Raw genomic sequence first — 13847 nt, 5'->3', positions numbered from 1 at the left:
AGCTAAAAAGACAAATGGCATGCCAACCTTGATTGTAAAGGGGGGTTGGAATGTAAGAATCTTGTTTGGGACACTGTATAAAGGGACACTGTATAAAGTTCTGCCCTTACCCAAGGAGGGATATATTTGCTTTAAATGAAATGCAACAAAGGTTCACTAGATTGTTTTCTATGAGGAGAAGGTTGTTCTCTGAAGAAAGATTAACTCCCTGGAGGATAGCAGAATGAGGGATGACTTAATTGAAACTTATAAAACTTTTACAGGGCTTGACGGGTAGATAATAAGACATCGTTTCCCTGGCTGAAGAGTATCGAACTAGGAGTCAGGATAAAGGGGTCCGTCATTCAGAATGGAGAAAAGTGGAAATGTCTTCATTCTTTGCAGAGTTGTGGATTTTTGGGATTCTCTACCCCAAGGGGCTGTCTGTGGGTGTTCAGTCAATGAGTACATTCAGGACTAGGATTGATAGTTTTTGTCATTAATGGAAATAAGGAAGATGGCAATAAGGTGGAAAAGTGGACTTGGTGCAGTCCAGTCATGGTCTTATCGAATTATGGGACTGAATAGCCAGCTCCAGCTCCTATTGTTTATGTCAGTGTTCTTCAAACTTTTTTTCCGGGGACCCATTTTTACCAACCGGCCAACCTTCGCAACCAACGCCGGCCGACCTTCGGGACCCAACCTGAGCGACCCACCATTTTCTCTTGCCTTGTTTGCTGCTGATAAAAATGGAGGAAATGGTTTTGAGTCCCTTTGGCCCTCTTACACACTCCTCCAATGGAACCTATTGGATGAAGGTGAAGTCTTCCGGTGTCGGAAAGTATGGAGTCTCCATTTGTCCAAAGTTCTGCATTTTCTTCCTGTACAATTTTATCAAACAAAACCCCCCCCAAACTTGTAAAAAAAAAAAAAATGAAATAAACCCCCCCCCCCCCCCCGAACTTGTGAAACAAAAAGCTGCGACCGTTTAAAAAAAATAGCGGCTGCACTCTGTGCCTGCGCAGATGATCGGCGCACATGCGCAATGCGGCTGAACTTTTTTTACATGTTCGCAGCCATTTTAAAGGCCACTTGCAGCCGCCGTTATTAAAAGCCGGCTGCTGCGCGGGGATTTGCGCAATCGGGAGCGCCGCGAGGGACGGCTCCGCGACCCTCCCGACACCCACCCGTGACCCACCCACAGGTCGCGCCCCCGAGTTTGAAGAACACTGGTTTATGTTGTTATGTTGATGGATCTTAGCACAGATTTTAATCATGGAACAGAAAGATGTTGTTAACTGATATGTAGGATCTTTAATCAAGACTGCCATAACAGTCAACATTCGGGCTCATCCTCACTTTTTTCCATTATTACCTTGAGAATGTAGTAAGTTATCAGGCAGTATTATTCTCCCTACTGTTGTAACAGCAACAAAGTGACTTGAGAAAGTTACTCCTATTCTGGATCTTGGAAAAATTGTGCTATTTTCAACTGTCTACTTTGTATCTGTTGTTAGCTGTGAGGTCTGTTGTTAGCTGTGAGGTTTATCTGTTGAGGTGACCAATTTTCAGGTAAGTCTATACACTGCTATCCTCTGTACACGTCAACAACAGCTTATGTTTATAAAACACCTTTAACATAAAACAGCTTCAGCCACTTCATAGGGAGTGTTATAAAGCAAATTTGACACCAAGCCGCAAAAGGAGATATAGCAGATGAGCAGAAAGCTTGGTTGAAGAGGTAAATTTTAAGGCGTGGAAAGAGAGTTACAGAGGATTAACGAGGGAGATCCAGAGCTCAGGACCGTGGCATCATTAATGGTGGAGCATTAAAATTAAAGACGGTCAATTGTGGGATTCCTCCGGGTGGTCCGGTTTCCTCCCACAGTCCAAAGACGACAGTTTAGGTGGATTGGCTATGTTAAATTACCATTTATTTACCAAGGAGGTATAGGTTAGATGAGGGGGGTTATGGCGGGGAAGTGGATCTGGGTTGGGTGCTCTTTCAGAGAGTTGGTGCAGTCAATGGGTCAAATGGCCTCCTGCATTGTAGGAATTATATGGTTCTATGCGGCCTGAATTAGAGGAGCGCAGTTCTCTTGGAGAATTGTGGGGATTGAGGAGATTAGAGATTGGGAGAGACTTGGTCAGGGAGGGATTTAAAAATTAGGATGAGAATTTTAAAATAGAGATGTTGTTTAACCAAGAGCCAGTATAGGTCAGCAAGCACAGGGGATGGTGACTGAACAGAATTTGTAAGACTGTGGGCAGCAGAGTTAGCATGAATTTGCCTTGTAACTTTAACACATCTTGTGACACTACTGGAGAGCAGATTGCTGACATCACATTCCTGCTTGTTGGTAAAAAAAATTTTTATTGAACACCTGAGAATTAGAAAGTGAAGAAGAAACAATTGCAAACACAGTAAACTAATATTAAACAATTACATCTAATTTAAGTACTAACTATCCTCCTTGCTGTGTAATCTAGTTAGGAAGAGTGTTTGCTGAATTCTAATTCTTAAATTCAGTTAGAGGAATGAACTCTGAATTAACTTGTCCTGATGTCTACAGTCCTTAAGGAGACTAAGTATTTTGGGAGGAAGATTTGCTTCCTCTTTGCCAACAAAATTCACTCTGTAATCCTTTAAAGGGGATATATGTATAGATTTGTATTTGGGATGGTCATTACCTGCTCTGAAGTGTAAACTATGGGAGCCAGTTAAAGGCAAGTTGGCGGGAGTTTTTGTATGATTTACTAGTGAACGGAAGACCTGCACATAATTTTACTGAGGGGATCTGGCAAAGGTGGTATCTCACACATTATTTCCTTGTTATTTGCATTTTTTATGAGTGGATGTTATATTTTCTAATTTTAATATTTTGGAAATACTGAAAATGTTACTGTGCTGTATAACTGTTGCCCAAATGTGAGTGTGCTCTGTATATCCTGAAGCTAGTTTTTAAACATTTACTGATGTAATCTCACTTTTAACCCACGCAGGCATCGACTTGTCAGAGAGCCTACAGTACCCAGATTTTAGTGTTGTCGTCCTCTACAAAAAAGTTATTGTTGGTTTTGGCTTCATGGTTCCTGATGTGAAGTACAACCAGGCTTATATTTCCTTCTTGCTGGTTCACCCGGAATGGAGGAGAGCTGGAATTGCAACCTTCATGATTTACCACCTCATTCAGGTTAGGCTGTTACATCACATAAGCTGTATAATGCTGTTGTATAGTTAATGGAGCTGTATCATTGTCTGTGTTGGCAATTAATATTCCCTCCCTAGCCCCTGAAGTTTAGCATCTGTTGCTCAGTCAGAAAGGTTTAAAATTGGAAATTTGGAAGTGATGACAATTGGAACTTGTCATCACTTCAAGGTAGAAGTTGAAACAGGCAGGGGTGAATTCTCCGCCTGCGGGATTCTCTGTTCTGCCAGCAGCATACCCCCGGCCATGGGTTTCCCGGCAACGTGGGGTGGCTACAATGGGAAATCCCATTGGCTGGAACGGAGAATCCCACTGCCAATGCTGCTGAGGAACACGTGGCTGGAGAGACAGAGAATTCACCCCCCCCTTCCCCCAAGTCACTTAAAAAAAATATGTAACTTGCATTACTATAAGTAACCATAGGACATATCCAAGTCTGGAGTGTCTTACTCTATCAGACTACATGGGCTGGACTCTCCGTTTCAGTCACTATGTCCTCACGCCATCAGAAAAACTTTTTTTTAAAAAAAATAATTTTTATTCAGATTTTCAAAAATATATCAAAAACAGAAAATAACAACAAGAAAACGGTATTAACAACAACAAAAAGAAAAACGCACTAACCCCCAAACCCAACCCCCCCCCCCCCCCCCCCCCCCCCCCCCCCGGTAACTACAAAAAGAAGAAATAGATAAACACCCGGCATATTCAATAAACACATATACACATTTCTCCCTTCCCCCGGAACAACGCCCCCCCCCCCCCACCCCAGCAGTTGTTGCTGCTGCCGGCCTATTTTCCTACCGTTCTGCCAGGAAGTCCAGGAAAGGCTGCCACCGCCTAAAGAACCCCTGTACTGATCCCCTCAGTCCGAAATGCTCCCCCCTCCAACCCACACCCCCGAGAGCATCCTGTCCCGTACCCCATGTGGGGGCAGCAGAGGGAACCCCTCCACCTGCCGCCTGGCAGATGCCCTAACCTGCATGTACCTAAACATGTTCCCTGGGGGGAGCCCAAACTTCCCCTCTAACTCACCCAGGCTCACAAACCTCCCATCCACAAACAGGTCCCTCAACTTCCTAATACCTACCCTGTGCCAGCCCAGCAACCCGCCATCGATGCTCCCTGGAACAAACAGGTGGTTCCCCCGTATCAGGGACTCCATCGAGCCCCCCACCTCCCCTCTATGCCGTCTCCATTGCCCCCAAATTTTGAGGGTAGCCGCCACCACCAGGCTCGTGGTATACCTCGTTGGAGGGAGCGGCAACGGCGCCGTTACCAGCACCTCCAGGCTCGTGTCCACGCAGGACGCCATCTCCATCCTCTTCCATGCTGCCCCTGCCCCGTCCATTACCCACTTACGCACCATCGCTGCGTTGGCAGCCCAATAGTACCCACAGAGGTTGGGCAACGCCAGCCCCCCCTTATCCCTGCCACTCTCCAAAAACGCCCTTCTCACCCTCGGAGTCCCATGAGCCCATACAAATCCCATAATACTCCTGTTGACCCTCCTAAAAAAGGCCTTCGGGATAAGGATGGGGAGGCACTGGAACAGGAACAAAAACGTTGGGAGCACCGTCATATTGACGGACTGCACCCTGCCCGCCAGCGGCAACATGTCCCATCTTTTTAACTCCTCCATTTGCTCCACCAGCCTAGTGAGGTTAAGCTTGTGAAGGGCCCCCCAGCTCGTAGCCACCTGGTACCGAAAGCTCCTCCCCGCCCTTTTCAGTGGGAGCCTACCAATCCCCTCCTCTTGATACCCCGGGTGCACGACGAACAGCTCACTCTTACCCAGGTTGAGCTTGTACCCAGAAAAGCCCCCAAATTCCCTAAGGATCTGCACCACCTCCGGCATTCCCCCCACTGGGTCCGCCCCATAAAGCAACAAGTCATCTGCGTATAATGACACTCGGTGCTCCTCCCCACCCGCACCAGACCCCTCCAATTCCTCGACTCCCTCAACGCCATGGCCAGGGGCTCAATTGCCAATGCAAAGAGGACAGGGGACACCCCTGCCTCGTGCCCCGGTACAATCGAAAGTACTCCAATCTCCTCCTATTCGTGGCTACGCTCGCCATCGGGGCCTCATATAACAGCCTCACCCAACTGACATACCCCTTCCCGAACCCAAACCTTCCCAGCACCTCCCACAAGTACCCCCACTCAACCCTATCAAAGGCCTTCTCCGCGTCTAATGCTACCACTATCTCCGCCTCCCCTTCTACCGCCGGCATCATTATAACATTCAGAAGCCTACGTATATTGGTGTTCAGCTGCCTTCCCTTCACAAACCCTGTCTGGTCCTCATGAATGACCCCCGGCACGCAGTCCTCTATCCTTGTGGCCAAGATCTTTGCCAACAGCTTGGCATCCACATTTAACAACGAGATCGGCCTATATGATCCACACTGTAGGCGGTCCTTGTCCCGTTTAAGGATCAAGAAAATCAGCGCCCGTGACATAGTCGGGGGGCAAAGCCCCCCCCCCCCATCCCTTGCCTCGTTAAAGGTCCTAACCAACAGGGGGCCCAACAGGTCTGCATACATTTTGTAAAATTACATCGGAAACCCATCCGGCCCCGGCGCCTTCCCCGACTGCATGCTGCCTATCCCTTTGACCAGCTCCTCCAGCTCAATCGGCGCCCCCAGCCCCTCCGCCTGTCCCTCCTCCACCTTCGGAAATCTCAGCCTATCCAAAAAGCGCCACATTCCACCCTCCCTCCACCGGGGGCTCGGACCGGTACAATTCCCCATAAAAGTCCCTGAAGACCTCATTAAAGTCCACCCCACTTCGCACCACATTGCCTCCCCTATCCGTCACTCCACCAATCTCCCTGGCCGCGTCTCGCTTACGTAGCTGATGCGCCAGCATCCTACTCGCCTTCTCCCCATATTCGTACACCACTCCCTGTGCCTTCCTCCACTGATCTTCCGCCTTTCCGGTGGCCAGCAAGTCAAACTTGGCCTGAAGGTTACGTCGCTCCCTCAACAGTCCCTCCTCCGGAGCCTCCGCATATCTCCTGTCCACCCCGCACCATCTCCCCCACCAACCTCTCCCTCTCTCTTTGCTCTCCCCTCTCCCTATGGGCTCGGATGGAAATCAACTCCCCTCTAATCACCGCCTTCAATGCCTCCCAAACCGTCCCCACCCGGACCTCCCCATTATCATTGGCCTCTAAGTACCTCTCGATACACCCCCGAACCCGCCCGCCCACCTTCTCATCTGCCAGCAGTCCCACCTCCAGGCACCAGAGCAGGCGCTGGTCCCTCTCCTCCCCCAGCTCAAGGTCTACCCAGTACGGGGCATGGTCCGAAATGACTATGGCTGAATACTCTGCATCCTTCACCCTCGAAATCAGCCCCCTGCTCAGGACAAAAAAAATCAATCCGGGAATAGGCTTTATGCACGTGGGGAAAAAAATGAATACTCCCTGGCCCTCGGCCTCGCGAACCTCCAAGGATCCAACCCTCCCATCTGGTCCATAAACCCCCTCAACACCTTAGCCGCCGCGGGCCTCCTGCCCGTCCTGGACATGGATCGATCCAATAGGGGATCCAGCCCTGTGTTAAAGTCCCCCCCCCCCCAGTATCAGGCCCCCGTCTCTAGATCCGGAATGCGGCCCAGCATGCACCGCATAAAACTCTGCATCGTCCCAATTTGGGGCATAGACATTCACCAGCACCCCCTGCAACTTGCCGCTCACCATCACATACTCCCTCCACTGTCAGCCACCACCTTTGACGCCTCAAACGACACCCTTTTTCCCACCAGAATCGCCACGCTCCGATTTTTGGCATCCAGCCACAAATGAAACACCTCGCCTACCCAGCCCTTCCTCAGTCTAACCTGGTCCGCCACCTTCAGGTGCGTCTCCTGGAGCATAGCCACGTCCGCCTTCAGCCCCTTCAGGTGCGTAAACACCCGGGCCCGTTTGACCGGCCCATTCAGCCCCCTCACATTCCAAGTTATCAGCCGGATCAGAGGGCTCCCTGCCCCCCTCCCCTGCCGACTAGCCATAACCCGTCCCCTGCCCGCCCCAGGCCAGCGCCCCCTGCTCGGCCGGTTCCCCATGGCAGCAAACCCCCACCCCGGCCCCCCCTGCATACTCCAGCTCCTTCCTGGCCATTTCAGCAGCAACCCGGTACCCCCCCTCTTCTCACCCCCCCCCCCCCCCCAAGGCTAGGACCCCTCCCAGGCGCGTTACTCCCTCCGTAGCACTCCCGTGAGCCAGCTAACTTCTGCTGACCCCGGCGACTCCCGCCACACCTCCGACCGCCCCCAACGTGGGGCTACTCCTCCTCCCCCAGACCCATCAGCAGACCCTCCTCCTCCCCCTCCCGCGCGGGGAAAAATGGCCCGCGCTTCTCAGCTCTGACCCCGCCCCATCCACCCTCAGCGTGGGAAACAGAAAAACAGCCCGTGCTTTCCCTCTGCCCGACCCCACCCACCCAAGAACCAACACACAACCAGCTTAAAACAGCATAAAACAGAGACCCTTCCCACCAAAAGTTAACAGCTATTTACAAACCCCCGACCCTCAGTCAGCGTCCAACTTCTCGGCCTGCAGAAAGGCCCACGCCTCCTCTGGGGACTCGAAATGTAAGTGCTGGTCACAGCACTTCTGGTCACAAGATTCACAGCCTTGCTGGAGGCTAGCAGGCAACTGTCGTGGAGCTCCCCGCTCCAGCTGCAGATATGGCCCCCTGCACTTCCGGGTCAGAGGCCGTGTTGTGATCCATGGCAGATTCAGCCAGCGGACCTGGACCTCTCAAATAGTGCCCCCGATTCTCCGCCCTGTTGCCGAACGCGATTTTGGCGTTAGGGTGCGGAGAATCCAGCCCCATAGTTATCCTTAGCTAATTTGGACGTTTAGGCATCACATCATTGTGCCCACACTGCTGAGAGTTCAGTTTCTCAGCGTTCTAGAGTTATAGATGTGCATATAAAGTCACCTATGCTGGGCTAATGGAATCTGTTTTACTCCAGAATCATTTGAAATATGCATCTTTGCTTAAATTTCTTAAGGGGTGAATTCCTGTATGGATGTTCCTGCTTGTCTGCCTTAACTCGGGTGAAGTATGCATAAAGCTGTTTTTCCAGGTTCTTGTGTTGAGGCTGTGGTGGAAGTGGGTGATTTGCCTAAAATACTGTTCTCACTCTTGGGTACTTTATCCCTTGTCAGGTGGAGTAGGTGATTCTACACTGCAGTTGTTCATTTTGAATGCAGGCTCTTGTTTACCCACACACACTCTTCTACTGTTTTACAGACTTGCATGGGGAAGGATGTGACTCTCCATGTCTCTGCCAGTAATTCTGCTATGCTGCTGTATCAGAAGTTTGGATTCAAGGCTGAAGAATACATCTTGGATTTCTATGACAAGTATCATCCCTTGGATAGCAAGCATTGCAAACATGCATTTCTCCTCCGATTGCGAAGATGATCTTTTGGAATCCAATTGATGTAAAATTAAAGAACCGACCTTGTACTTTGAAAGGTCAGGCCCCGACAAGCCTCCTTTTGATGTGAACTTACAAAGCACAGACAATTGAGCAATGTCCACAACTACCATTGTGTTTTTAGATTGCCCTTTGAAGAACTGTTACGATTTGTTTTGCAAAACCATGCTAGCACAAATCATTACAAACTTTAAAAAAAATTCAGTTACACAATAGCACGTGAAGCATTCCCATTAAACCTGCATAATGTGCTGCAGTATTCTGAGGCATCAGCAGAACGAATATAGGGAAAGAACACAAATAAACAATTATACTTTTTTCAGGTGAGGCATGTGGAAAGAATCTTTTAAATATATTCATTCACAGAATGTGGGTGTTGTTGGTGCCCTTGAGAAAATGGTGAGCCGCCTTCCTGAACCATTGCTGTCCATATGATGTAGATGCACCCTGTTCAGAAGGGAATTCCAGGATTTTGATCCAGTGACAATGAAGGAATGGTGATATAGTCATAAGTCAGGATTGTGTGGCTTAGAGGGGAACTTGCAGGTGGTGGTGGTGTTCTCATGTGTAAACTGCCCTTGTCTTTCTAGGAGGTAGAGATCACCGATTTGGGAAGTACTGTTGGAGGAGCCGTTGCAGTACATCTGGTACACACTGCTGCCATTGTGTGTTGGTGGTGAAGGGGATGAATATTTAAGGTGGTGGATGGAGTGCCATAAAGAAATGCACTAGAGTAGCATAAATAATTCTTAACATACTTTGCAGGCTAGTTACTGATCAGCATCATCAGGTGTTTGTGTCAGCAAGTTCTTTAAAAGGGAGGAATGATTGTATTCTGCCCTCAATAGGTAATTTGTATGGCTGCATTTCTTCAACTTGCCATCAGCAACGGGACCAGAGAATCCCACCACCAGCGAACAGCCGGAGAATTCCAGCCCTCATCTGAAAGACAGCGGATGGGATTCTCTGTTGGCTGACGCCAAAATCGGGAAAGGCAATTGGGCGGAGAATAGGTTCTGATAACAAAATCATGGCAGGTGCCGATTTGACAGCAAATCGCAATTCTCCATCATCTCAACAGTGGCGTCAATGTGTTCCGGAATGCACGTACAGTAAACACCATTTGCTTGTCATTAGCGGGCCCGACCTGGTATTCTCCGGGGGCCTCCGCGATGCTCTGCCTCCAATGGGCCAAGTTCCCGAAGGCGTGGTCCACTTGTGCTTTTAAAAATTGAGGCTGCTGAGGCAAGAGTCCAACATCGCCACAGTTTGGGGACAGTTGTGCAGGTGGGCTATGGGCTCAGGATGGATGGCATGGAACACCATTACCACAGCCAGCAAGGCAACCATGCACCTGCGCACACCGCTAACAGCCCACTGTGAACTTAGTGCCATAAGCGTCCCCACAGGGTACCCCCCAGGTGCCCCTGGCCCCAGCTGACCCATCAGCTGTATGGGTGCACGCCAGTACAACCAGTGCCATCTCATTGACTGGAATGAGTGAGTGTGCGTGTAATGTGTATGTACAGCTGCAGCTTGTCAGCCTACCGAGTGTCAATCACGAACCTGCACTGTGGACCGGAAAGAGGAAGATAGAAAGTTATTGGACAGAGGAAGGAGTAGAAGCCCGCACTGTTTTTCATTGGAATTAATTGTGTTCCACTTGGGACCGGTGCTAACCCCTTAATAATAGCAGAATCAGGTATGGCGCTCGTTTTTCTGGAGTAAACTTCCACAAATTCTGCATTGGCGTGAACACAATCTCAGAAACGGAGAATCACACTCGGCACCTTGGATCATGGTCCACTGCAGTATGTTGGAAAGATGCAAAGTAAAATTAGCAAGGAACCACTTGAACTCATTTTTCCATGATGAATTTTCCTGTTAATCTGACCAAACTTGTCACATTCAAGGGGTTAACTGTTTCTTGGGCAGCAGTGTGGATTGAATTGGTTTGTCACGTGTACCAAGGTACAGTGAAAAGTATTTTTCTGCATGCAGCTCAACAGATCATTTAGTACATGAAAAGAAAATATATAATAGGGCAACAGAAGGTCCACAATGTAAATACCTAGACACCGGCATTGAGTGAAGCATACAGAAGTGTAGTATTCATCGGGTCAGTCCATAAGACGGTTGTTTAAGAGTCTGGCAACAGCGGGGAAAAAGCTGTGTGTGAGATGTTTTAGCTTCTTGAGTAACTGCCCAATGTAGATATTTTATAGGGAGGTTGGAAACCACTTTGTACTTTAACTTTATTTCAGAAAACACACATCTAAAAATAAAAGAAACAAATTTAATGAGGGTTTCAATTTTTTCATTTGGTTAAGATTAGCTGCACATCTAAGGCTACATGATTAAACATTTTGTAGCAAACAATTTTGTGTGCAATCCTTGGATTTACAATTCAATTTTCTCCTGCTTTTACCAAAGACTTGTTGGATCAAAAGAAGCAATTGAGTGTCCAACGCATGATCTTGCCTTTTGAATATTTTGTTTTAGGCCAACCAGATCGATACCAACAGTCAATTTCATAATGTTAAAGATGAAATGTCTGTACAGTGTTACTGGTTAGGAGCTCATTTTTTCAGGCCATCTACTGATTTTCACTTAGGCATGGGACTGAGGATAGAATTGAGCCTTCTGAAATCAGCAACAAGGACCTTCAAAAACATTCATCTGCAGGACCACGGATTCACTCCGAGCCAGAGCTTCCTTTCTCTGCTGGAGATGCTATCACATCCAGTTACAAGTGTGGGTTTTGAAAATTAAAAAACTTTCTTGAAAACATTTGCGCTGAATACCTCACAAACCTTTGGTGTTGAATGTGTCGGAACTTTCAAGGGAGCATTAAAAGACATCCAGGCTGACATGTTTGGTCTTGGTGAATTTATCTAACATTCCCTGTCCCATTTTTGCAGCAAACAATGAGATTAGCTGGTCGTTGCCAGTCTTCACAGCCAAATCATATGCTGTTAAAGCTTTATCATTTTTCTTCTTTATACTTGCATTGCAGCTGTAAGGAATTGAAAAAACGATTAGACTGAATTGAAAGTACATCTTTATTGAAGACAGTACTTTACTAATCAGTCTCCATTATCTTGCATCATCTACTTCCTCTGGCCAATAACATTCTATCTTCCTCTTTCCGGTCCACTTCCTCATGCTTAGCTACAGTTTCCCAGGTTATAGCTGCTTTGCCAGGCCTTGTCCCTATGGCCATTCTTCATGTGAACCTGTCAGTGAATTCTGGCCAATACATCTCTTCTACCTGCATCCTTTTAAGACACTGAGGACCAGGTTAGTGCTTCTGCCTAAATTGGGCTTGACGATTCAACCACAGAGCCTTGGTACTAAATGCCCGTTTACCCCATGAACTATTTACTCCCTATACTAACTGTCATAGAATTCCTACAGTATAGGAGGTCACTGAGTCTGCACTGTGCCCTCCGCAAGAGCACCCTACCTGGGCCTAATCCCTCACCCTATCCCCACCTAACCGTTGGACACTAAGGGGCAATTTACCATGGCCAATCCACCTTACATGCACATTTGTTGGAGTGTGGGAGGAAACCGGAGAAAGTGCAAACTCCACACAGACAGTCACCTAAGGCCAGAATCAATCCTGGGCCTCCGGAGTTGTGAGGCAGCAGTACGTCGTGCCACCTAGAATCTAGTATAAGAAGAGACCATCTGGCCAATAATTTCTGTGCTGGCCCTTTGAAAGAGGTATCTAATTAGTTTCACTGTCCTCTTTCCCCCATCAAACTCACTGGAAAATTATTTAATGTAGATTGTAAAAAGGAAACCTACCCAAATAAAACGGCCACACACTTCACTCCCTGAGCTCCCATCTCAGCAGCCTCATGAAGAGCGGTGTTATTCAGGCTATATATGAAGAAAATGACAAATTAAAAAATATTTATTGGATTAGTATCTTCAAACTGAGCTATTAAATCAAAATAGGGGAGCATAGGTTTGAATAAAGCAGTGTATCCTAATGAGCCTTTAGCGATTAGGCAGTGACAGGTAAATGGTTCTCCGAAGTTGCTCTTGTACTTGTATGCCTAGACTGCAATTACTGTTGCATAAAACAGGACAAACTGGATGGAACTGTATACGATTCGAGCCCTGCCTATTTGCATAGGCAAAATCAATTTGCCCGGGTTGTCTTACTCCTTGACTGCATCATTTCCTGCAAGGATTGGCTGGTATTATGTGAAGTGTCTCTGTGACTTGATAGATGTGGTTGCATCATCAGAACAGTTATGATGGAGACGGAGGAACTGGAGAATGGAATCAAATCCTTACAAGTCAGGGTGTGAGGGAGTGTAGTCAAGGTAGCTGTGGGAGTCCATGGGTTTGTAGTGAATTTTAGTAAACAGTCTTACCTCCAGAAATTGAGGAAGGGAAGAGTCAGAGATGGACCAGGTGAATTTGAGTAGGAGGCCCATATGGAGTACAAACCCCAGAGTAGACCGGTTAGGCTAACTGTCCTGTTTCTATGCTGGAAATTAGTATGGCACTCTCACTTGATAGTACTCAGCCGGTCATTTTTAGCTCTCTTTCCCTGGCACCAATCCATTCCTCAAGCTAGCAGGGACAGTGTTCAAGGTGTAGATTGGGTTCCATGGGCTAGTTTACTATTTGAAGCTGACTAGGAGAGCAGTGATGGTTTATAATAGGCCAACCTGCTGGCAACAGTAGTTAGGGCCAGAACGAGCAGGAGTACAAGGAAACTGTTCCCTGTAAGCTATACATGCACTGGGCCATGGAAAGAAAATGAAAGGTACTGCATACTCAAACAAACAGGCTGTGAAAAGTGAAAACTATTTAGCAGGGACATTGATCACCGTTCTCCAAACTACATCCGCACCCTCTTCTCACTGAGAGAAATCCCTTCCTTTCTTCTGGGTGGCATCCTTAAGTCCAAATGTTAGTTTATGTCCATTGGCTAGGCACTGATGCCAGTCTGGTTTGCCTGGGGCTCTGATCTTTCACAATTAAGGTCCAGGAGCTAAAATCTCACCAGAGCAACAGCTTCAGAACTTACTGGACCCCCTCACCTCACTTGCACTGATCCCATTGCAAGTTAAAATTCAGGCCGCAGCAAACACCACTGTTGAAAGTAGTTTACAAGACCTGTTTTAAACACTTGGAATAAATGCAGAAGACTTTTTAAAATAGCAATCGACAGAA

The 13847-nt window shown here is 47.7% G+C and overlaps 2 protein-coding genes across 8 annotated transcripts in view; one reads left to right on the top strand and one right to left on the bottom strand.

The window, feature by feature from the left end:
- Window positions 1-9016, top strand: part of kat14 (lysine acetyltransferase 14) — a 91530-nt gene extending 82514 nt beyond the window's left edge. For both annotated transcript variants that reach the window (XM_038803808.1, XM_038803818.1), the window contains 2 exons: window positions 2983-3173; window positions 8459-9016. In XM_038803808.1, the coding sequence (XP_038659736.1) occupies window positions 2983-3173; window positions 8459-8632 (365 nt within the window). In that variant the 3' untranslated portion in view covers window positions 8633-9016. The remainder of the gene's footprint in view (window positions 1-2982; window positions 3174-8458) is intronic.
- The window catches only part of dzank1 (double zinc ribbon and ankyrin repeat domains 1), a 257165-nt gene that overhangs the window by 69496 nt on the left and 173822 nt on the right, over window positions 1-13847 (bottom strand). For 4 of the 6 annotated variants that reach the window (XM_038803759.1, XM_038803751.1, XM_038803795.1 and 1 more), the window contains 2 exons: window positions 12462-12536; window positions 10886-11664 (listed from right to left, as the gene is read on the bottom strand). In XM_038803759.1, coding sequence (XP_038659687.1) covers window positions 11499-11664; window positions 12462-12536 — 241 coding nt within the window. In that variant the 3' untranslated portion in view covers window positions 10886-11498. Of the gene's footprint in view, window positions 1-10524; window positions 11665-12461; window positions 12537-13847 lie in introns of those variants that run through there. The other 2 variants (XM_038803778.1, XM_038803787.1) reach the window with 2 other exon arrangements.

The sequence above is a fragment of the Scyliorhinus canicula genome, chromosome 1 (assembly GCF_902713615.1).
Source record: "Scyliorhinus canicula chromosome 1, sScyCan1.1, whole genome shotgun sequence".
Lineage (NCBI taxonomy): Eukaryota > Metazoa > Chordata > Chondrichthyes > Carcharhiniformes > Scyliorhinidae > Scyliorhinus > Scyliorhinus canicula.
This window is presented reverse-complemented; position numbering and strand designations above follow the sequence as displayed.